This window comes from Lipotes vexillifer, unplaced genomic scaffold, assembly GCF_000442215.2.
Source record: "Lipotes vexillifer unplaced genomic scaffold, Lipotes_vexillifer_v1.1 scaffold1008, whole genome shotgun sequence".
NCBI lineage: Eukaryota > Metazoa > Chordata > Mammalia > Artiodactyla > Lipotidae > Lipotes > Lipotes vexillifer.
In genome coordinates this window covers 5,260,753-5,286,852 of record NW_006772616.1, presented here as the reverse complement: position 1 = coordinate 5,286,852, position 26,100 = coordinate 5,260,753, and the positions used below count along the sequence as shown (strand labels likewise).

The following is a 26,100-nucleotide window of genomic DNA, read 5'->3' as shown; positions in this document are numbered from 1 at the left end:
TTTCTTTATATGCATATATATATATATATATATATATATATATATATATATACACACACACATACATACATACATATATATATATAGTATAATTCCTTCTATGATTTCCACTTATAAAAAATAAGTTATATTAACTGGGAGATGCCATAAGACAGGGGATTAGATATTTGAGGAAATGCACTCGGTTCTTAACTTTTTTCTGCATTTGCGGTAAAAGGAAGGATGATTTTCTGAGTAACATACTTAATTCAAATGATACATTTTTATGTCTCTTGAATGTTCAGGTATTGTTTCAGGATCAGCGTTCCATCCATTATTAGGCAGCATAATGTTTTCTACATATTATAGTATTTAATGGAATATTGTAACTTAATATAATAATGCATGTTATAATATATTTCTCCAACTTAGAAGTTAAAGCTAACCACATGAAAATTTTGTAATAGATCTTGTTACTGTTTATACAAGAGAATAAGAATTCAGTACTCAGCCTTCATTCTAAAAACATTACTGAGCATCTAATGAGTGCCAGGCCCTGTGCCACATCTGTGTCCTTGAAGTCACAAGAGAGACCAACCCTACTGTTGTCCTCATGGAACTAACTTTCAAGAACATTCTATTAAATGCTTTTAGTTTTAATAAACTCATGATTGAGCTATTTTAAAACTTCATAGTAAACTTTAAAATTTCTCATATTCAGGAATTAGAACTTGCCAGAAAACACAATGGTAGGACTAACTTTTTAAGCATTGAAATCGTCCTGTAGGTGGTACCCAGTCAATCAAATAAATCAAGTACCGATATCTTATGTGTCAAGAAACTTTAAAAAATCATAAAGTCAACCTTTGAAATTTACGGGAATTTAAAGAAAAATCATCAGACATCGAATTGTCATTCTTTCTTCTTTCGTCCTTTTTAGCTTCTGCTCCAGACTTTTCAAAGACTCCGATGAAAAAGTTGATTCAGGTGCAGGTGGGCAGCGAGGTCAGCTTGGACTGTAAACCCAGAGCTTCCCCCAGGGCGCTCTCTTCCTGGAAGAAAGGAGATGTGCCTGTACAGGAGACTGAAAGGTATTCTGTTGTCCAGAAAGGTGGTGATTTATTTGCTTCTCACTTTCCATCGTGATGCCAAAGTAGGTGTTCAGTATGAAGTGAAATGCAGTAGCATTTCAATAAAATGTGAGGCGTTCAAGAACCACAATAGCAGTATTTTTGTTTGTAATACTCTCAAGATGATACTCACCAGGTTTTGAAATCTAAAAACAGAGATTTATCTCACCTCTTCCAATATAGAATATTTTAGAAAGGAGTCTCTTCCCCATTTGCTTGTTAAGACTCAAACTGGGATGACAAAGGAATGCCAGCCCTGAACCCAGGCCCTCTCTCAGCTCCTGGTGGCCCAGCGTCACAGGGCAAAGAGAATATATGACGGCAGCATATGCCAGATGAACACCAATCTCGCCGTTGCCCTATATTGAAATCATTTAGCTTTACAGGTATTAGTTTAAGCAGAAGCTTTCTTGATTTCCTGTTTACTGTAATAATATTTAAAATGAAGTGGCAGAATGGGGCCTACTTAAAAGCACAGCTTCTGGACCCAGACTGCCAGGGTTCAAATCTGTTTTCTTTTACCAGCTACATGAAGTGACTTACTCTTTGTGTGTTTCATGTCCTCATTTGTTAATGGTTATGATGATATTAGCGCATACTTCACATTATGAGGGTTGCTATGTGGATAAAAGACATAAATATCCATATAGCACTTAGGTCAGTACCTGGCATAGAGTAAACATAAGTATTGACTATCAAGATCATTTATTGAGTACTTACTACCTGTTGGAGCATTATGCTGAAAGCTTCTGGTAAGCAGAATAATGGCTCCAAACATGTCCATGTCCTTATCCTGAAGACATATGATTTACATTATTACATTACATGGCAAAAGATAATGACGGTTAAAGATGGAATTAAGGTTGCTAACCATTTGCCCTTAAAATGAGGAGATTATATTGGATTATCTGGGTTGCCTGAAGTATTCACCTGGGCACTTGAAAGGGGAAGAAGACAGAGGAAGTGTTTGAAAGAAATGTACGGTAATGAGAGCAGGAGAGATTTCCAGCATGCGGGGGACCCTGACTGGGACTCTGCTGGCTCTGAAGATGGTAGAAGGGGGCCAGTGAACAAAGGGATTTCAGACTCCTCTATAAAATGGGACAGGGCTCAGCTGACAGCAAGGAAGTAGGGGTCTCAGTCCCGTAACCTCAATGAACTGAATTCTTCCAGCAACCTGAAGGAGCAGAAAATGATTCTAGGACCTTCCAAAGTAACACAACCGTGACAGCACCTTGATTTTAGCCCATTGAGACCCATACTGGACTTCTGACCTCCCAAACTGTAAGATAATACATTTGTGTTGTTTTAGGCCACTAAACAAGTTTATAGTAACTTGTAATTGGAGAATAAGAAAACTAATACAGAACTCTACATGTATGATCCCCTTTCAATATCTCCGCAACTCTGTGCTGTTAGATCTTATTATCATCTCCATTTTTACCAATGAGAAAACTAAAGCTTAGAGAAATTATGTAATTTGCCTAAAGTCACATAGCCGGGATGAGTCCTGTAGCTAGGGCGTAAGCATCAAGCTTTTTCAATGCCACATTGTGTATAGGGAGCCCCGAATCTGAGAGGTGGTCTCATCCTTTGAAGTCATGGGGTCCAAATTATTCTTTTTGGAGATGGGGGAAAACAAACAAACAATTTCTTAGACTAAGAAATGTAGATTTACTTTTCCAAAATTGCAAAGTCTTATTGCAGACAGACAACCAGGTTGCGCTGCTTTTAGATTACAGTCCCAAAGTTTTTTTTGTGAGCTGGTTATGACAACACAATCTGCTCTCCCTTAGATATTTTATGGGAGACACCTCCGTTAAAAGGCTGCCACAGCAGGAGGACAAGGCCAAGTTGTCAGCTGAGTGGTTACAAAACACAATTCAACGAAGTGCTAGGCGGCACAGAATAGATTTCTGGAACAGGAAATTAATTAGTGATTTGGAGTTTAATTGTTGAAGCCAGTTTAAACAATTACAGGCACAAACTAGTTAATTTTGGCTATGATGAAAGTTAAGTGTTTGTGTATAACTGGTGACTTACTGTTGTCAAAAACATTTTAGAGTTTTAATTGTATGCATAAGTTAAATAGTGATTATGTTCCAAGGACTTAAATGCTTTGCAAAATTATAAACCCACTTGTCCTCACAGTAGTGCCTATAGTAGGCAGAGGTTTTTAATCTTAATTTTAAAAGGGGATAAAAGATTAAGAGGTTTAGCTGAAGGCACACAGGAGAGATTTACTCCCACCTTAGAGAGTGATGGGATAATGCAGGAAAAAAGTTTAAATTCTAGAATCTCACCTGGTGTTTTGACTTGGCCACTTTGCTACCTTGGTATCATTAGGTCAGTTATGTAACGCCTCTGAACATTAATTTCCTCATCTATAAAATAGAAAGAATAATTGCCACCTTATACAGTTGCTATAAAGTAAGCATTTACCATGATGTCTGATATTTGTAGATCCGCTGATCAGGAAAATGAGGTTATGTTACAGATAAAATGTTGGAAGTAACAGTGGCTGAAAGAGATAGAATTGGTTGGTTGGTTGGTTGGGCAGTTCATTGGCTGGCTGGTCTCTTAGAAAGTAGGCAGTTAAGACTACCTGGAATCCACAGTCATCAGAGATGCACGCCCCTTTTATCTTGCTGCTCTACCATCCTCACATCAGGAACCAGGATGGCTGCTGGGGCTTCAGCCTCCCAAGACATCCTTCCCAATGTCATCCCCCAATGACAGGAAGGAGGAAGGTAGAAATCAAGATACATTTACTCCCTTTTAAGAAACTTCCCAGAAGCCCCATCCAGTAATTTTCCTTACTGGTCAGAAATTAGTTCCCTGGCCAAACTTAGCTGCAGAAGAGGCTGGGAAATACAGATTTCTTTCCTGGGTGGGAGTGTGCCCAATGAGAAATTGGGATTATGTTTTAAGAAGAAAGGGGGGAAAGTGGTGGTTACTCCAACCATGTCTCATGTTCATAAAAGTTATTTCTCTGACCCTTTCAAGCCTACTTACCCTGTACTTTGTATTAAGTATTTCTAACATCTCCCCAGTGAATAAGGAAACTTTCAGGTATATAAATAAGGTTAAAAGAGGAAACATGTAGAAGGCTGTATAGTGCTGCAGTCTTTCCTAGGTATCTTAGTTCGAGCTTTTATAACATAATACCATAAACTGGCTGGCTTGAACAATGGAAATTTACTTCTCACACTTCTGAAGTATGGAAGCCAGAATCAGGGTGCCAGCATGGTTGAATTCTGGTAAGGACAGCTGCCTTCTCCTTATATCCTCAGCAAAGCAGAAAGAGAGCCAGAGAGCTCTCTGAGGTCTCGTCTATAAGGGCAGTAATCCCATTCATGAAGGTTCTACCCTCATGGTCTAATCACCTCCTAAAGGCCCTGCCTTCAAATACCATCACATTGGAGCTTAGGATTTAACATATAAATTTTGGGGGAAACCCTAATATTCAGTACATGGCACCAGGTCTAGTGGTTTGGATTTTGCTTTTATCTCTTTGGACAGCAAAAGCACTGATATGCCAGGGCCTTGATACTTAGGGGAAAAGCTGCTAGAAGCAATTATGGAACAAGTTGCAGAGTTGAATCTTCTCCAAGTTCCTGTGAAATCAGAGTGGGTCTCAGCCATCACTTGGCAACAGAAACGCCATGTCCATCCCTCTTGGTCTGCAGGCTTAAGCCAAATTGGGGAAGCACTTTAAATGATAGATTTATTGTGGTTGTTCAGTCATGGGCCGTTCCAACATAAAACATGCAGACTCAAATCTGATCTTGGGGACAGATGAATTCATTGATGCATTTGAAAATATAAGAGAAGGCAAAAATTTTTGATGGGATATTTATGGCAAGATTTTAAATCTATAAAATTTTTACTTAGTTTTTTTTCTTGTGTTTCGGTTTTTGTTTTGTTTATTTGGTTTTTTTTTGGTGGATCAACATGGGTTTGTCAGTGAATAAGACACTTACGATAAATAGGAAAGCTTTCTCTAGCCTAGCATATGGGCTATTGACAAATGCACTTTTTTTTTTTTTTTTTAACTGAGAAACCAGTTCTAGGAATCTAATTTATATGAATTCTTCAGCTTATAAATAAAGGCGTGATGTATGTTTCTGGTGACATTGTTTACAATACGAAACTGTTAAAGATGACTTACATGCTTATGAATATGTAAATAGTCAAGAATGTTTGGGGAATATGTTGCTAGAGAACATAACAGAACTACCGCAAAAGGTGGAGCACAGGCTCTGGACGCGCAGGCTCAGCGGCCATGGCTCACAGGCCCAGCCGCTTGGCGGCATGTGGGATCTTCCCAGACCGGGGCAAGAACCCGTGTCCCCTGCATCGGCAGGCGGACTCTCAACCACTGTGCCACCAGGGAAGCCTGACAAATGCACTTTTGATTAAGCCTATATATACATACATATATATATATATATATATATATATATAGTATGATATACACATAAACGTAGATATCTATATATTTATATAGATATATAGTATCATTCAAAGCCTGAATCAGAAAAAAAATTCAAGGATTAAATATGTCTTTTAAAAATTATATAAATTGATAAATATGTCTACTATGTAAACCACACACTATGTTTGAATAATTATAATCTATCTAGTTTGAAAGTTTTTATATCAGCATGGTTACAGTTTTGAATCTTGCATCAGCCATAGTAATGTAGATCTAAGTGAGCGAGACACCTGAATTACAGAAAGGTTTTGAAGAAATCAGTTAGTGCTTTCAAGTAGAGAGAGCATTTCAAGCTAAGGTAATAAAGGGATTACTTCCCAACCGAGGTCTTGGTAAAGCTTCTCTGAATAGATAACAAGGGCTTATAATGCACATAGTGATTCCTGAGCTCTTAAAATTAAGTGCACATTCATTCTTTTGAAAATATTTTGAATACCTACTATGTGCTAGGCACTAGGTATTTAATTTTCACCAGAGAAGTTAATCCCATTTTTTGTAGATTCTCAGGGTATCAGGCAGGTAACATAGGACCTTTATAATAAAACTCACTTGGCAAAATACAGAATGTTTGGTGATTACCTGAGGAGGCCCCATCTCCAATTTAGGGTGCAGAGCAGGCTTTCTGGAGGATGTAGAGTCTATACCAAGACTTGAACGATGACTAGGATTCACTGGAGAAGAGTGCTCAAGGTAGGAGGAACAGCCTGTGCAAAGGCACAGAGGCAAGGACAGAATAGGCGTTTGATGTTCAGTGCAACTCGAGTGAAAAGTCACTTAGGCGGGAGGGCTGCAGAGGGAGCTAGGCCATCGAGGTAAGCAAGGATCTTACTGTGAATGACGCGCAAAGCCAAATGAAATAGGGCTTTATTTCCTGTGAAAGCCACAAAATAAGGTAGCAGTTAAAAGATCAAATTTATTTATTTTTTAAAAATTTATTTTATTGAAATATGGTTGATTTACAATGTGTTAATTTCTGCTGTACAGCAAAGTGATTCAGTTATACATACGTATACCTTCTTTTTCATATTCTTTTCCATTATGATTTATCACAGGATACTGAGTATAGTTCCCTGTGCTATACAGTAGGACCTTGTTGTTTATCCATTCTATACATAGTAGCTTGCATTTGCTAATCCCAAACTCCCAATCCTTCCCTACCCTACCCACTCCTCCCCTTGGCAGCCACAAGTCTGTTTGCTATGTCTGCGAGTCAGTTCCTGTTTCGTAGATAAGTTCATTTGTGTCATATTTTAGATTCCACATATAAGTGATATCATATGGTATTTGTCTTTTTCTTTCGACTTACTTTGATTAGTATGATAATCTCTAGGTCCATCCATGTTGCTGCAAATGGCATTATTTCACTCTTTTTATGGCCGAGTAGTATTCCATTGTGTGTGTGTGTGTGTGTGTGTGTGTGTGTGTGTGTATGTATCACATCTTCTTTATGAATTCATCTGTCGATGGACATTTAGGTTGCTTCCATGTCTTGCCTATTGTGAATAGCGCTGCAGTAAACATTGGGATGCACGTATCTTTTCGAATTATAGTTTTCTCCAGATATGTGTCCTGGAGAAAGATCAAGTTTATGTTTAAAAGTCACAACAGTGGCAGTAGAGAGCATGAATTGGAGCATTTGTAACTTGAGGCAAGATTCCCAGTTAGCAGCAATTGAGCAGTTTGAACAGGAGAGGATTAGAGCCTTAAATAAAGAAATGGCAGTGAGAATGGAGAGAAGTATTGAGGGGTTGTGAAAAAGTTAAATCAGCAGGACAGAGGACTCGATTAAAGATTTGGAGAGAAGATGCTAGTCAAGGCTGAGTCCTAAATTTCCAGTTCAGGCATCAAGATCGTGGTAGACCTATTTAGTGAGAACAGGGAACAATACAGAAGGAGCAGAGGTGAGGGCAAATATGTTAAATTCAATATGAAATTGTTTCAGTTTGAAATGCTTTTTGACAAACCAACTGGCTATATCTGTGTACTTTTAGAGGTTGAATCTCTAAATGGACTCGGGAGAGCGGCCTGAGCTACAGATAGAAATTTAGGTGTTACGTGTATACAGATGGTAGCTGAAAGCATGACAGTGGAAAGAAGTTTCTAGGAAGGTACATATCATTAGACAGTAAATCATTAAATTAAAGGAGGGTCTGTATCTTAATTCTGAAGCTTATGAAAATTTAAATGTAATTCGAGGATGCCTGTTTTTACAATACCATTTAAATGACTAACAGTCACAATGTATAAAGCAATTGATATATTAAGTCAAGGTCCAGTTAGGTCACCTGGAATGCAGATATTCTAAACTTTTAAATTACTAATATTAATTCTGAGTAGAGTTTTTTTTCCTTCTTTTGGTTTGATATTTGTATCATCCAGTACTGAGAAAAACTATTCTGCTTTTCACCCTTCAGAAAGGAGGTTTTCTTTTATAAACAGAAATGCTCTACCCTTTGAGCATCCAATGGTTTTTCACTAAATTTCAACATTTTAGTGCTGTTGGATTCATTCACTTAAATCCACATGTTTTCAAAAGACTTGAAATAAAACAGGAAGTTTTGTCTCCTTTAAGCCAAGGAAAATTCTAAAAGACCCTGGAGAATGTGAATAGGCTTGGTATGCAAGAAGAAATAGCCAGCTGGCATATTTTAAAGAATGTTTAGCTTTTCTGTTTCACTTAGTGGTACTTAAAACACATTAGCCAATTATCTTTAAAAATGGGGCTTTCACTTGAATGCTGTTGCTTATAGTAGTAAATATTTTATTACAATGGCCTCAATTCAGAAGAGAGTAAAAAAATGGCCCATTATTTCTAATTAAACACGTTAAAATTGTTTCAAAGGTTCTAGGAAGCATTTAATACTATAGAAATTTAAATGCTTTTTAAAGAAAGAAGTAAAGATTTTCCCCAAATATTAATGGCCATAATCCAGACAATGTTTTTAAAATGTATTAACCAATTTTAATGTATTTTTTGCATATAGTTAGAAGCTGACTTTAAAAGACAGTGAGTTTGGTATGCTGTATGATTCCGTTTATATGACAGACCGGAAAAATGCACACTTTACAGACAAAAAACAGTCATCACTGCTTGTCAGGGGCTGGGAGTGGGTGGAGAGATTGACTGTTTCGGGGCATGGGAGAATTTTGGGGGGTGAGGGAATTGTTTTAGATCTTGATTATGACAGTGGTTACATTTCTACATTCATTTGTTAAAACTCACAGAACTGTACAGCAAAAAAGGTGGATTATTTGGTCTATAAATTATACCTTAATTTTTAAACAAAATTTTGCATGCGATTTTACAGTCATCTCATCCTGATTTCATGAGTGACTTCGTATAGGAGTTTCAAAGCTCAAGAAACGCCCCCAACCGGTCATTTTGGCCATTTTGTGAAACACTGGGTAGTTGCATGACGTTACTTCGAAGTAGAATCTAAACTTTTGCCAGTAAACAGGATAATTCCATCAGAGCGAGAACCACTTGGCGTTTCTGCCATCGCTACTACTAGTCGCCACAGTCTTGCTTTGTAAAGATGTGTCTGGGGACTCTGTTACTATCCAGCGAATCTGTTAGATGGTATTTCCCTTGGCTTGAGCTCTTAGATGACGAAAGAGAGCTCATTTGCCAGGTCGTTTCTATCTCCATTCCCTCCGCATTTCCTCACATTTCTTGGCTTCTCTGTCTCTTATCACAGTGGAGTGGATTTTTCTTCATGCTGTTCGGAATACTGCTCTCTCTCTGCCTGCCGCTGCTCCTTTCACCAGACAGCCATCTGGGTTATCTTCCCCATCACCCTTTGTCTCCCCATCTCAACAGCTGTCCCCTCACAACCATCAGAGAGGTAATGAAGCCCAGAGAGTATCAGTTCATCTACCCTTGGGTACACAGCCAAGATCTCAGCCAGTCCTCTACTTCTGTACCCTTAACTCCAGATTGATCTCTCACTGGTAAATTTATAAGAACAAAGGAGAATTTTATTTAACACATGTGATGTTGCCCCCTGTCAGAACCTGGACGTTAGTTGTATCGAGATTGATGTCCTTGCTTCCTGTCTGCAGGGAAGGTACTTGGGCTGTCCACTAGTTTGTCTTATCTTTATTCAGCACTGGGGACAGTGCCCAGCACTGGGAATACATAAATGAATGAGAAACATCAAGAGCCCTCAAGGAGCCCACACATGCTTTTAGGATGTGGAAAATTTACCCATCAATTATTCTGGGAGAGACTGTATAAATTAAAGTGACCATATATAATTTATTCTACAATCTGGGACATTTTGAAAGAGAAAGGGGACCCTGTTAGTAATTCCCGCCAAGACAACACATAGAAACCAAGGCTGGCCCGAGGAAACAGGACATTGCCACCCTGTCTCTCCTGGGGTGTCTATAAGCCAGTAAGAAGCACAGAGGAGAGATGCTGTCTCAGCCAGCATCTTGGGGCAGTGGACAGGCAGTTCCATAGAGAGAGGTGTCTCGAAGGAAGTGTTGTAGCTCCATTTTGAAGGATCTGTGAAACCAAGGAAAGCAAAAAAGTAGGGAAGACACCATTTGAACAAAATGATTGCGTAGACAGGAGGTGAAACCGGTTATGTATTCCGATTGTGTCCAAGGTAAAGTTCACATATGATCAGGTAAATAAGGAAGCCTAAGCTGAGTTCTTTCCCAGATAGAGAACCATCTCTGTCCTTCAGAGGAGGTGAACATCGTAGGAAGATGATTTTTTTCGAAGGCGAGATTGAGATGCCTGTGTAAATATGCAAGAGTCTCAGAGAATAGAGAACAGTCTCCTTCTGTCTCTCTGTTTCCCAACCCATATTTCCATTTCTCTCATGCTTCCAGCTGGAAAGAGAAGAGGAAACGGTGGCCCCATAACCCCCACAGCCTATGAGAAGGTTAAGCTAGTATTTAAGAGTGAAGATAAACAAGAGAGGAATTAATGCAACCCAAGACTTTGGGTTTGGAATGCAACTCATGGGAAGGGTTTGAAATGGGACTCACGGGAAGGGATCATAATCACTTTCTCTCCTCCATTCCCCATTCTCCAGCCACCAACAGAGACCTACAGGTCTTCTCTTAACCGCAGGCAGCTTAATTTTCTGCATATTTGTATCATTACTTGCATGCATTATTTATGTGTGATTGACATGCAGTATAGTAATCACTATGCACATCATTCACCGTGTCAGATGAAGTTAAACGTAAGTTTTATTTGCTTCTTGATTTAATTTTAGTACTCGGTAAGAGCAGAGCATCGAACTCTAAAAGACGTGGGTCAAATCATACCACCTGTGTGATATTAGGCAGGTTACTTAACCCCCGAGCCTTGATTTCCTTACTTGGTGCAACAGGGCCAGAAATTCTTACTTTGCAGGGTTAGTTGGTCTGTTAGGTGGCATTTGCTTGTGGCATAGCCAACTCTGGGCAAGAGGTTGGCTAAAAAAACCTGATCTCCCCTGACAGGCAGAGAAAGGACAAATTACTTCCAACTCTGCCCTGGCCCATTTCTCTCACATTCATTCCTTCTTTATCTCAGTAGACTCAAGTTGCAATGATAAAAATAATAAAGTATGTGAAGCATCTACTCTGGTGGCTTCTACATAGGCTCTCAAAAAAAGAGACCTGCTACTGTTGATACAGTTTGTTTGTTTGTTTGTTTTTTGCGGTACGTGGGCCTCTCACTATTGTGGCCTCTCCCGTTGCGGAGCACAGGCTCCGGACGCGCAGGCTCAGCGGCCATGGCTCCCGGGCCCAGCCGCTCCGCGGCATGTGGGATCCTCCCGGACCGGGGCATGAACCCGCGTCCCCTGCATCGGCAGGTGGAATCTCAACCACTGCACCACCAGGAAAGCCTGATACAGGTTTTTTAAAATTTATTTTATTGAAGTATAGTTCATTTACGATGTATTAATTTCTACTGTACAGCAAAGTGATTCAGTTATAGGAAAAATATACAATCTTTTTCATATTCTTTTCCATTATGATTTATCCCAGGATATTGAATATAGTTCCCTGTGCTATACACCTTGTTCTTAATCCATTCTATAATAATAGTTTGCAGCTACTAATCCCCAAATCTACAGTTTTTAATATTATTTTTTTTCATCGTGTTTCTCAGATACATTAAGAGTAACAAGACTGGGTAAAGACCTTTCTTTTTTACAACAACCAGATTAGTTTTACATTATTTAACCATGAATAAATTCTACCCAAATGTTATTAAAGAATTTGCAGCTGTCAAATGGCTTCTAAAATTATATCAACTAAATTTTGCAGATGACCATGTGGTTCTTAAATCCATATTTTAAATTTGATTTTTATGGATTATAAGAGTTAGGGCCCCTTTACAAATATTTTGTCAGTTTTATGATTTTGGTAGGGGAAAGCAGGTTAGTAAATTCCAATGCTAGGCATTGGAATCTACTTCCATCCAGTTCTGCGTTAGAACTGGGTACATTAATTCATAACCGTGCTCAGCATAGATGTTTTATTTACTGGGTATGTCCCTCCATACCACATCCATTTGGTCATACAGATTTTCTCACTCAAGCCCCAAAATCTCACATGCATTTTCCTATGGCTCAGTCAATGTTCCATATCTCTGCTTTCACTGAAAATTCAAGGAAAAAATATTTTATTGAGGACCCCTGTCATATCATAACATACTACCATTGCACTTTTTTGCGTAATAATGTTTAAGACAGGAAAAAACAGGAGACTTCTCTCAAAATAAGAATATTGACTCCTTTAACATTATCAAGAGTGCCTACCATTGCCTTCTGAGTAATTCTTAAAAAGGAAGGAGGACAAGACAGAATTCTCACTGCACTCTGCATTTATTCTCCTGTGATTTACTCTGGCTGGAATGTCTTTTCTTCTCTATCTTGCAAACCCCTGCTTATCACTCAAGGCCCAGCTTAATGTTACTCACCATGGGAAGCCTTTCCCAAGCCCAATAGGCGAGGTTAATTGCACTTTCTTCTGCTTTACCCTTGTGGTTTCTTTAGGCCCAACTGTATCACTTAACACAGTGTATTGTGGCTGTTTGTGCAGAAGGCCATCTCACCTGGATTCTCACCTTCTCTATCTTTGTAGACTTGGTCACTGTTCCATACATGTTTATTCATTTCAACATTCATTTACTCATCAAATATTTATTCAGCACCTACTGTTCCCACTAACTATTGCTGCATAACAAATCACCCTAAAATTTAACAGTGTAAGACAGCAATCGCTTTATTATCACTCGCGGTTTCCGTGGGTCAGGAATTGGGGAAAGGCTTGGCTCGGCGGTGTTTGTTCGGAGTGTCTCACGTGGTTGCAGTCAGGCTTGTGCTGGAGCTGGAGCTGCTGGGGGCTGGCCGTGCACTGCTTTCTCTCTGGCAGGCCCATAGCCTCTCCATGTGGTCTCTCCACGTGGGCTAGTTTGGGTTCCCTCAAAACATGGTGGCCTCACGGGGAGTTGAAATGCTTATATGGCAGCTAAAGTCTTCAGGAGCGAATATTCAAGCAAGCAAGGTAGAAGTTGAATAGGCTATAGGCTCAGGAGACACAAAACCTTACTTTCCTTGCATTCCATTGGTTACCAGTGAATCACTGAGCTGACCAGATTCAGGAGGAGGGGGATTTGACTCCACCTCTTAATGGAAGAGTACTGTAGCAAGATTCTAGGAGAGCATTTGGGATGGGAAATCTTACTGTGGCCACCTGTGGGAAATACAATCTGACACACCCACCCGGCATGCCTTGTTCCAGGCTTGGAGAAAACCACAGTGAACAGGACAGATATGGTCCCTTCCTTGTGGAACTTGCAGAAGGGAGAGACAGCATATGAATAAGTTAAGAAGATAATTTCTTTAGCCATTAAGGGTAAAAAGTGTATAATCATATAGGGTATTTCAAGAAAGCCCTCCTTAAGGAAGTAACTTCTGGACAGAGAACTAAATAGTAAGAAGCAATGGGTCATGCCAAGAATTGGAAGATGTGCCTCGCAGGAAGAGGTCCCAACAGAACAAAGGCCTGGAGATGGGAATGAAATTGACTCATTTGAGAAGCAGGAGCAAAGCGAGTGACTGAAGAATCATGCATAGAAAGGGAGAATAATGAAATATGAGGTCCCAGAGATGGGCAGAATCCAGAAATGGGGTCTTTGAAGGCAGTGATAAAACTGCTGGATTTTATTTTAAATGGAATAAGAAGTCACTGGTGATTTTAACACAGGATGTGACATACTCTGGTTAAAAAAGGTAACTCTGGCTGTAGTGTGGAGAGTGGGTTGAGGAGAGAAAGGGTGAAGCAATGAATCTGGTTAGGAGGCAACTTGGAGTTGTCAGGGTAAGATGTACTGGAGGCTTGATTTAGGGTAACAGTGGAGGAAATGGAGAAAAGGATATTGTGTGTTTTGAGGTAGAGCTGGATGAATTTGTACCTCAGATACAAAATTTCATACCAAAGCATCAAATTTTATTGATAGTTGTGGTGAACTCTGTGCACTCCCCCACGCCATTAGATTGAAAGTCTCTAAAGGATAGGGGTTAGTTCTTACTCATACATGTGTTTTTCAAAACACTTAGAGTGTCGTAAGTACTCAACAAATATTTGTTGAAGTGAATTTTATTCTTTTTTGGATCGCTTCCCATGTCTTAAAAGTACCTATAATTTTCTTATCTAATTTATTGCAGCAATTTCTTAGAAATGTATAAAATTGATTTTTTTATAGATTTCTACTTGAGGCTTCCTATTAAAATATGAAAAGTGCTTTATTTTAGTTTATTCTTCCCCCTTCCTGAAGCCCTTAATAGAAATAGGGGGGAATGGATGGAAGAATGGTTGAATGAATGATAAGGTGAGGTGCAATTGCACTTCTGTGAAAAAGGAATAAACATGTGGATTGTTGTTGGTGATGGTTGATGCCTCCCACATAGTTGTACTGGAAAGGAGTTACTCATAATTTATGATCTGTTCTGTAAGTTCTAATGAACTGGTACACTGAGTTACATTTCTTACTGCCTAACTAATTAAAAAGAAAACATTTTGTACTTGCACGTGTTTTCCACTTCCTGATGTTATCTGTGGTATTTTATAATCCTGTCTTAATGTAGATGTCATTGCTAGATCAGTTTTTGTTGGCGCACGAGAGCGTTTGACCCTTTGAGAGTCTTGCAATTCTGAAAAAACCTCTGTAATTGGGACTGAATATATAAAATCTGTCTTGTTTTGGGAAAAAAATATTTTCTAACCTTTTACATTCAAATGCTAAAGAAGGAAGCACCTTTAACTTAAAGATTGTATTAGGCGCTTAATTTTCTGCAGTATTTATTGATTTACATAAATGGGAAAATCATAGTTTTTAAAGCTTGATATAAATTATATGTTTTTCTAGTTTAGGTTCTTGAAACACCTTATACCTTACTTAATTTATTATATATTATTTTCTTATGACTACTCATTTTAATACCTTTATGTTTTCTAGTTTATTTCATTTACTAACATCACGCCTCATTCCAGAAAGAGCTTGAGGACAGTTTATTAGAGTACACACAAAATGAACATTGAAGACAAAAAATATGCCAGAGTTCAAATTTCCTAGATTGTAAGTTTCATTAGGACAGAATAAATTCTTACCAGTAAATCCTTTTTGCTTATTGCAGAGCATGGTCCATAGTACATGTTCAGTAAATACCTGTAAAGTGAATATCCGAGGTTAGTGTACCAAACGTATGCCAACAGATCCATTCGCTTAGTTGAGATCCACAATTTTGGCTCAACACTTTTAACAAATGAGCAGAGAAAAATACTGCTAATAACACAGTCCATACTGTTTGTAAGATTGAATGAAGCCATTTGATAAGGAGATATGCAGCTCTTCCTAGGCAAAAGTATGCCAATGGATATGTCCAAATTCCATGGATTGTGATGGAGAGAACTTTGAGTAATATATAAGTTAATGTCCTTAAAATGAAATAAGAATTTTAATTTTTTTTCTTTCTCATAATCAAGGGTAACTTTGAGTTTTAAGACTTAAGATGCTTGAGGAATAGATAGACATTGTTTTTCAGCTAATCTTCCATGAATATTATTTCTCACATGTATGGTTTAATAAGCATGTAAATAGAAATTATTTCAAGGTTATTTTCAGTGTCAAGAACCTGAGGTAAAGAGAAGGTGCTGCTGTGAAAATACAGAGTCAAATGCTTAAAGGGTCAACTGAACTAGTGTTAAAGCTTATATCATCTTATTAGAGGTGTGATGGGTCACCAGACCCTGTGTCTGAATAGACGATGGTGATTAAACTCTGCATGGAGGAGGGACAAGAAAGTTCAGGTCATTGGGGCTGAGATTTTTCTCAGAAAACCTTGGGACCCACTCCAGTGTGTGGATGCACGTCTGAGCTAAGACTCTACCTTCTTGAGCTATGCAATATTACCTCTCTCTTTCTGTGCAAGATAATTTTTAAGGAGCCAGTCATCAAATGTACACAGTCATATAAATAGAAAATCTCAATAAAGCACATCTTAAAAGATTCACAGTAAAGCATCCAAGACAAAGATATTCCAATGCACTCCTGTGTCATTGGATGAGTTGAATTGCTAGCAGGAGTCGCTAACCTGATGTCCACAGAAGCTTGGACAATTCATCCTGAATCGTATCAGATCTTTTGTTTTTGTTGTGGTTGTATGTGTGTTTATTTGTTCTGCAGAGAGAGTCCTCAGATTTTTCAAATATTCAAAGAACTTTGTGTCCCAGAAAGGTTAGAAACACTGCATAAGGTTGTAAATGAGTCACTTAAATATTGATAGCTATCTATAAAAGAGGATGACCTTGGAATTGAAATAGTGGGGCTAAAACCATTTCATCTTGCAAGAGCTCAACATCAGGGCATGTGTTTGGGGGGCCATTCTTGATTTGTGATAGAACCTTGTAGAAAATTAGAAAATTGTATAGAAAATTGTCTCAGAACCCTTCATATTCATTAAGACAAGAAATATTTATTGAACAAATACTATGTGTGTGTCGCCAGCTATTAGTAACTTGTATTTTTTAGGGATTTGGGCACTCTAGCTAAGAATTAATACAAGAATATTGAACAAAATTGTTAGATTAGCTGTAGAAACTGACTTGGGAATGGACAGGAACTAGTTGGCTCCAGGAATCCTGGATTGCCCCATCTAGTCAGGGCAGGTGCTGGAATGAATAAACTAATCATTATTTTCATCCTTGTGTCTCAAATCAAAGTCTGCAGAGGGAGAGCCCAAAGGACGTAGCCTAGATGACTGTTTTTCAAAGTGTGGTCCTCATATCGGCAGCACCAGAATCACCTGGGAACTTATTAGAAATGTAAGTTCCAGGGCCCTGTCCCACACCTTATCTGTTGCTGGGCCCAGCAGTGGGTATTTGAAGGACTGAGTCCTCCAGGTGAATGGTACATAGTAAAGTTTGAGAAATGTTGCCCTTTGTCTGGTATTTCCCCCTTGGCTAGGATAGGATGGGGCCCATGACTGGTTCCTACTAAGACTGCATACAATAGTGGAAGAGAATTCTCCAAAGGAAGATCTGTGTTGGTTCCGAAAGAAAGGGGAATAGATTCTGGGCAGGCAAAAAGTATCCAGCACCTTCCACATCCCTTGAGTCAATGAAATTTCCCTTTTGCATACAAGGTATCTTGCTTCTAGCATTATTGTTGGAGGTGAGCTCCATTCCAGGACTGCTAGTCTCTAGGGGGAAGGAAACCCACTTGGGTAACACTTGTGTCTCTCTTCAACCCTTCCCCAGAGAAAATGTCTGACTCCTGAAATTGGGTGGAAGACCTTGACATTGTAGCTCAGACATCTTCCTTCTTTCTCTTTGGTGTCTGCCTGCCTGTAGAGAATGAATGTATTCTTCTGTTCTGTTTACCATACAGGAAGGGAGCTTGCCCTTACAGGGAGGGCCTGTGCTCATCTGCATGTGCCAGGAAGCTTAGGCCTGCCTAATTCTGGAATGAAGTGTCAGGAAACCATAGCTGCTCACTTAAGCAGTTTTGCATCAGCTTTCTGTGTATTACAGCTGACATCTTGATTTGCATTGATTTGACTCATGAATCTCTCAGGCAAAGAAGAATAGTGTCGACTATGAGGCCCCTTTGAATCTTATTAAATATTCTTTATGAGTTTATCTTTGAATACATGAGCCATCAGAGAACTGTTGATTTGTCATGTTTGTTTGTTTTGCTAACTCATCTGAGCATTTATAATTTTTGCAGATCCTCTGTTGTATGAGGATTTAAATGTTTCAAATGGACTGTTGCCTGGGCCTCATGAATTACTTAGATAAATAGTTTTATTTAATCATTCAAACTGGAAATCTTTTTTTAGAGGCATTTTGTTCTATAGTTGTGAGTCCATTTTAGGAGGAAAAAAACTGTTGAGCCTCTGTCATAATAAATTTAGCTCCAAATATATTTGTTACGATAGATGTACATTTGGAAAGGTTTTATACATGTAATGAAAATGTTCCTTTATTGTTGGTTCTCTTCTTATAAATATGAGGAAGTATTAATTAATGTGAAAAATGTATATTTATCTTGGCTACAGCGTGGAGCCACACCCTGTTTCTCTAGGACTTCGGGTGCCTGTTCTGTGTAACATGTGTAGCCAACAAATTAACACAGCTGCATATTATTAGCCTGGTGCTTACTCAAAGAAAGGATAATTAACTGCTGAATCTTCTCTACTCTACCTCTTTTTTTCCTTGGAGACTTTCTAACCAATAAATCACTAAACTGACACTGTTTAATTCATAAGATGAAAGCTTAAAATGGTATAACTAAAAGAATGAAAATGCTAATATTATTCTCCTAAATACTATTTGTAGGTTATCTTTGAACTCAAGAGGGAGACGTTATTTACCAAGCATATGGAAATGAGATTGGTTGTAAATGAAAATATACACTATATGCTCTTTGTCTCTGGCATTTATTTTCTCATGCGTTTTCATCAATTTATATTTGATTTTCTTAACTGTCATTATTTATCCTGTAATATATGCATTGTGAGTACTTTTCTCTTGTAGCTAATTTTAAACATCCATCTCTTACAATATGTACTAACAAAGTGAAGTCCAAAATAGCCTTGTTATTTTCTATAGAACAGTTTAATCATTACAATCTCATGTGATCTCATCTCCACTGAGATGAGCTTCCTGAGAAAATGTAGAGTTGCAGTGTGTTTGTTAAAATTCAAGTTGAATAAAGTACTGTAATATTCAGAAAATAGGCAGGGGGAAAAGAATGTTTTCAGAAATCCTGCCTTGCATGCATAGTACTGCATACCTTTCTCATTCTAAAAGATAGTGTCTTACTATGGATGCTTAAATGTCATCATACAGTATAGGTCAACGCTGCCTAGACAACAGTCTACTTTCAGAGCAGACAGGGTTTCTTAACAGTCATAAATTCAATTCCATCACTGAACTACAGCATGGACCATTAGACCAGCTTAGAGCAATTAAGTTTACTTATCCCTAACTAACCACAGGCTGCGTGAAGTTAAATGAAATAACCTCTTTTCCTACAAAAGGAGAAAACCAATAAAAGGGTACATATAAAGGTATATTATAAAACTGATCAAGGAGTTAAAATGCCACAGTGATTAAAATTGCACATTTCTCAAAGCAACCTGGAGTACCACATTTCTGAATATTAATCTCATAAATCTTCATTTAACTTTTTGTGCCAAGCCTAGAGTTACTCATGGTCATCTACATTTTCAGCTCTGCCCATTTGCAGAAAAACGTGTTCCCAGAAAGCTCAGAAAGCAACTTCATTTATAGTGAAGTGCTATAAAATTTTCACTTCGGATCTCTGTAGGGAAGCATGGGTTATTGAAGGTTTTCTGTTGAGAAGCAATTACTCCATCCATTTACTCAATATTGTTTATTTTTATGTTGTGTGAAATGCCCTGTGGGCCTCTTAGAACTTCCTGGAAGAACCAATTGAGGAGGAAAATACCCAATTAGCTCAAAATTTTACAATGTACAGAGTTGTTCTTTGAGAGTCAGTATGTTTGTTTTGGACTCTGTGTGTGACTCCCGAGGTGTTAGCCTTGCCTTTGAAACTGTTTCTTATCTCATTGTAGTCATGAGGCTAGGCCTGCTCATTTAGAGTTGTTAAACCTCCTGCACTAAAGGATTTCTAGTTCTTCCATCATTGCTAATAGTTCTATATTTGTAGTGAAAGGTTGACTGTTAACACTAGTTCATAGCTTGGGAAGATACCTGAAATTGCCCGTCTCTCCTCTGTGGTACCCACATCAGAAGCTCTAAGCTTAAGTTGAATATTTGTTCAGTCAACAAGAGGCATCATTACTTTGTTTTATTGCTTACTAATCTCAGAAGTGGTTGATTGCCCAGCCTCCTGGAGCTTTCAATTCTATTTCCACCCTCTATCTCAGAACAGATAAGGTTGCCTCACCGTTTGAATGTCTTTAAGACCTTCTGATAACCATCTTTCTGATATCAGCTTGCTTTCTTTACATAGGAAAATCTCTAGCAAATCTGCACTTTCTTTTTAAAGCAATGGTAGGTAAAATTTACTGAGCAGTGCTGTGGATCAAGGACTATGTTCTTTGGGAATCTTGGCCAAAAATTTGACAAGTAGGATTAACAGTCGGAATGGGTCAGGAGCATTGCCTTTGTTTATACTCATTCCTTCCACCTCTGAGACTTTTCTCAACAAGTTTTCTCTCTCATTCTCTTTCCTCCCTCCCTCGTTTCCCCTGTGCTTCCATTATTTTCAGTCCCTTTCCCTTTATTGATATCTTCCTTAATAGTACAAGTGTATTTTCAGTCCTCTTATGCTAGGAGTTGTTCAGTTCTCTTCGTCCAGCCCTCTGCTGCTTCATCTTTCTTTGTTCCACATATATATTTACGCACATATGCATAGATGTGTGTGTCTATATATATACACACACACATTTATATAGAGAAAATATATACGTATGTGCATATGTATATAAATATATGTGTGAGTAGAAGTCTGCACGCTTTCTGAATTTACTTCCTTGTAACTTGTAAAGTTCTCAGTGCCTTGCAACCTGCCATCACTAATCCCATCTCTTCTGCAGTGACTCTTTAAAGGCATACAGTCACTTATTCATTCAACAGGCATTATTTTTGGGCATCTCCTCTGTGCCAGAAATAGTTCAAGGCTCTAGGAATGCAGTGGTGAGTAATCCAGACACTATTCACTCTCCCTGCTTCAAGAGACCTTACTGTCTCTGAGCTTACAAGAGGAGGAAAATATTAGTCAAATAAGCACACAGGTATATAATTGCCCAGTTGCCAAATGCTATGACAAAAGCACAGATGATTAATAATCGGTACAGGAAGACGTAATCCAACGCATGGGTTCAGGGAAGTGACCAAAATCTGAAGGTTGAGTACACATTTATCAGACATAAGGAACAGGTTTTATAAAGGCCCCAAGACAAGAAGAGCATAAAAGCAATTAAAAGAAGGCTTGTGTGACTGAGAAGGGCAAACAAAGGGTAGAATTCACGAGGCCTTATGTAGTTAGAGGGGCGAGGTCCTGATGGGAGGGTATGGCTAAGGCTTAGGATGTGGTCTTCGTCCTTCAGGCAGTGGGATGCTAGGGAAAGGGCTCTAAGCCTGGGTTGGGCAGGAGGGAGTAAGGCAGGGTTAGTGATCAGATTTCTATTTCCTTAGCTTACTCCCCATGTTTCTCAAAAGAGTCTTCATTTCCAAAGCTTTCATTCATGTGTACCTCCCTGCAGGCTTTCCTCTTTCAGTTATTGCACACTGTTTAAGAAAATCTCTGCTCTATGACAAGATATAAAGAAATATTTTTTTGATCGTCTCTTTGCAAAAAGTGATCAGATTACATTTCACACCCAACAAAGTGGCCAGGATTTCATGAAGGAAATCAGACATAGCACCTTTTTTACAGCTTCCTAGGAAAGTTCTTGGAATTTTTAACCCTTCAGTGTAGTTCCTCAAATTGAAATATAGTGCTCTGTGTTCCCTAATTAGCTGTCCAGGCCATTGCTCTCAAACCCTTGTATTTGAAATGTATCTTGATATGTTAAAAACATCACATGAGCAACTAACATTCATGGAAAGCTCTACCCAGGATCATAAACAGGTCCCTATGCACCAGCTCCAATTCCCCTATAACTTTCTCACCCAAGAAAATATAACCAGGATGCAAGCGAAAGTGAATCACAAGCTATGAAAAATACACACACACATATATACATACAACATAAAATCCATATCTTGTGTATTTTTGATACATAAACTTGTCTTAATAATCACATTTTTGGCACACACCTAAAAATCTTAACAACAAATGGGGTAATATTTAGAGATTGAGTTAAGATCCTCCAAATCTAGTCTCATGTCCTCAGCATCTTTCCTGTCTGCTCTACTGTATCACCCAGAATTGGGAGGCATTTATTGACGGTTTACACATACCATGCCATGCTGACGCTGGAGTTGCAAACCTTTTAAGAAGTTTACCATCCGTTTGGATAGATACTAAACTCATGTATCAAAGATGTGAACCATAAAAGATAAAAGGCATTCTAAGCATTAAATGCATGGTATGGATAGTAAAGATTTTAGGGATTCAGAGAAAAGAATAATTCTGGGTAGACAAGATAGGCAGTAAAGATTCATGAATCAGACTAATGACAGGTCAACTCTTTCTCATTCTTCTTTCTCAGTTCAAATGGCACCTTTTCTAAGAGGCTTTTCTGAAGCACTCTCTCATGGGAACACTCCCTAGAGCCCTTGCTTTTATGGTATCGCCCCTTCTGAATACTTCTCAAAAATATGAACTTGTCACATTTATCTATTTCATCATCTACTGTCTGTGCCACTCACTAGACTGTTCATTCCATGAACGTGGGGACTTTTTTTTTTGAATTTTTGAATTTTATTTTATTTATTTTTTTATACAGTAGGTTCCTATTACTTATCTAATTTATACATATTAGGGTATACATGTCAACCCCAATCTCCCAGTTCATCCCACCACCACCGTGCCCCCCTACTTTCCCCGCTTGGTGTCCATACGTTTGTTCTCTACATCTGTGTTTCAATTTCTGCCCTGCAAACTGGTTCATCTGTACCATTTTTCTAAGTTCCACATATATGCGTTAATATACGATATTTGTTTTTCTCTTTCTGACTTACTTCACTCTGTATGACACTCTCTAGATCCATCCACGTCTCCACAAATGACCCAATTTCGTTTCTTTTTGTGGCTGAGTAATATTCCATTGTATATATGGACCACATCTCCTTTATCCACTCGTCTGTCGATGGGCATGTAGGTTGCTTCCATGACCTGGCTGTTGTAAATAGTGCTGCAGTGAACATTGGGGTGCATGTGTCTTTTTGAATTTTGGTTTTCCCTGGGTATATGCCCAGTAGTGGGATTGCTGGGTCATATGGTAATTCTGTTTTTCGTTTTTTATGGAACCTCCATACTGTTCTCCATAGTGGCTGTATCAATTTACATTCCCACCAACAGTTCAAGAGGGTTCCCTTTCCCCCACACCCTCTCCAGCATTTGTTGTTTGTAGATTTTCTGGTGACGCCCATTCTAACTGGTGTGAGGTGACACCTCGCTGTAGTTTTGATTTGCATTTCTCTAATAATTAGTTGAGCACCTTTTCATGTGCTTCCTGGCCATCTGTCTGTCTTCTTTGGAGAAATGTCTATTTATGTCTTCTGCCCATTTTTGGATTGGGTTGTTTGTTTTTTTAATATTGAGCTGCATGAGCTGTTTATATATTTTGGAGATTAATCCTTTGTCTGTTGATTCGTTTGCAAATATTTTCTCCTATTCTGAGGGTTGTCTTTTCATCTTGTTTATGGTTTCCTTTGCTGTGCAAAAGCTTCGAAGTTTCAATAGGTTCCATTTTTTTATTTTTGTTTTTATTTCCATTACTCTAGGAGGTGGATCAAAAAAGATCTTGCTGTGATTTATGTCAAAGAGTGTTCTTCCTATGTTTTCCTCTAAGAGTTTTATAGTGTCCAGTCTTAAATTTAGGTCTCTACTCCATTTTGAGTTTGTTTTTGTGTATGGTGTTAGGGAGTGTTCTAATTTCATTCTTCTACATGTAGCTGTCCAGTTTTCTCAGCACCACTTATTGAAGAGTCTGTCTTTTCTCCATTGTGTATCCTTGTCTCCTTTGTCATAGATTAGTTGACCATAGGTGCGTGGGTTTACCTCTGGGCTGTCTATCTTGTTCCATTGATCTATATTTCTTTTTTTGTGCCAGTACCAAATTGTCTTGATTACTGTAGCTTTGTAGTATAGTCTGAAGTCAGGGAGTCTGATTCCTCCAGCTCCGTTTTTTTCCCTCAAGACTGCTTTGGCTATTCGGGTTCTTTTGTGTCTCTATACAAATTTTAAGATTTTTTGTTCTAGTTCTGTAAAAAATGCCATTGGTAATTTGATAGGGATTGCATTGAATCTGTAGATTGCTTTGGGTAGTATAGTCATTTTCACAATGTTGATCCTTCCAATCCAAGAACATGGTATATCACTCCATCTATTGGTATCATCTTTAATTTCTTTCATCGGTGTCTTACAGTCTTCTGCATACAGGTCTTTTGTCTCCTTAGGTAGGTTTATTCCTAGGTATTTTATTTTTTTTGTTGCAGTGGTAAATGGGAATGTTTCCTTAATTTCTCTTTTAGATTTTTCATCATTAGTGTATAGGAATGCAAGAGATTTCTGTGGATCAATTTTGTATCCTGCAAATTTACCAAATTTATTGATTAGCTCTAGTAGTTTTGGTGGCAACTTTAGGTTTCTCTATATATAGTATCATGTCATCTGCAAACAGTGACAGTTTTACTTCTTCTTTTCCAATTTGTATTCCTTTTATTTCCTTTCCTTCTCTGATTGCTGTGGCTAGGACTCCCAAAACTATGTTAAATTATAGTGGTGAGAGTGGACATCCTTGTCTTATTCCTAATCTTAGAGGAAATGCTTTCAGTTTTTCACCATTGAGAATGATGTTTGCTGTGGGTTTGTCATATATGGCCTTTATTATATTGAGGTAGTCTCCCGGTATGCCCACTTTCTGGAGAGTTTTTATCATAAATGGGTGTTGAATTTTGTCAAAAGCTTTTTCTGCACCTATTGAGATGATCATATGGTTTTTATTCTTCAGTTTGTTAATATGGTGTATCACATTGATTGATTTGCGTATATTGAAGAATCCTTGCAACTCTGGGATAAATCCCACTTGATCATGGTGTATGATACTTTTAATGTGCTGTGGGATTCTGTTTGCTAGTATTTGGTGAGGATGTTTGCATCTATATTCATCAGTGATACTGGTCTGTAATTTTCTTTTTTTTGTAATATCTTTGTCTGGTTTTGGTATCAGGGTGATGGTGGCCTCATTGAATGAGTTTGGGAGTGTTCCTTCCTCTGCAATTTTTTGGAAGAGTTTGAGGAAGATGGGTGTTAGCTCTTCTCTAAATGTTTGCTAGAATTTGCCTGTGAAGCCATCTGGTCCTGGACTTTTGTTTGTTGGAAGATCTTTAATCACAGTTTCAATTTCATTACTTTTGATTGGTCTGTTTATATTTTCTATTTCTTCCTGCTTCAGTCTTGGAAGGTTATACCTTTCTAAGAATTTGTCCATTTCTTCCAGCTTGTCCATTTTATTGGCGTAGAGTTGCATGTAGTAGTCCCTTAGGATGCTTTGTATATCTGTGGTGTCTGTTGTAACTTCTTTTTCATGTCTAATTTTATTGATTTGAGTCCTCTCCCTCTTTTCTTTATGAGTCTGGCTACTGGTTTATCAATTTTGTTTATCTTCTCAAAGAACCAGCTTTTAGTTTTATTGATCTTTACTATTGTTTTCTTTGTTTCTGTTTCATTTATTTCAGCTCTGATCTTTATTATTTCTTTCCTTCTGCTAACTTTGGGTTTTGTTTGTTCTTCTTTCTCTAGTTCCTTTAGGTGTAAGGTTAGGTTGTCTATTTGAGATTTTTCTTGTTTCTTGAGGTAGGATGTATAGCTCTAAACTTCCCTCTTAGAACTGCTTTTGCCACATCCCATGGGTTTTGGATCATTGTGTTTTCATTGTCATTTGTATCTAGGTATTTTTTGATTTCCTCTTTGATTTCTTCAGTGATCTCTTGGTTATTTAGTAATGTATTGTTTAGCCTCCATGTGTTTGTGTTTTTTACGTTTTTTTCCCTGTAACTGACTTCTAATCTTATAGAGTTGTGGTCAGAAAAGATGTTTGATATGATTTCAGTTTTCTTAAATTTACTGAGGCTTGATTTGTGACCCAAGATGTGAACTATCCTGGAGAATGTTCCGTGTGCACTTGGGAAGACCATGTAATCTGCTGTTTTTGGATGGAATGTCCTATAAATATCAATTATATCTATCCGGTCTATTGTATCATTTAAAGCTTGTGTTTCCTTATTAATTTTCTGTTTGGATCATCTGTCCATTGG

The 26,100-nt window shown here is 38.2% G+C and overlaps 1 protein-coding gene across 1 annotated transcript in view; it reads left to right on the top strand.

Annotated features, from left to right (window-relative positions):
* CNTN3 (contactin 3) overlaps positions 1-26,100 on the top strand; it is a 247,909-nt gene that overhangs the window by 155,890 nt on the left and 65,919 nt on the right. Inside the window, exon 10 of the mRNA XM_007447671.1 lies at positions 920-1,070. Within this exon, the coding sequence (XP_007447733.1) occupies positions 920-1,070 (151 nt within the window). The remainder of the gene's footprint in view (positions 1-919; positions 1,071-26,100) is intronic.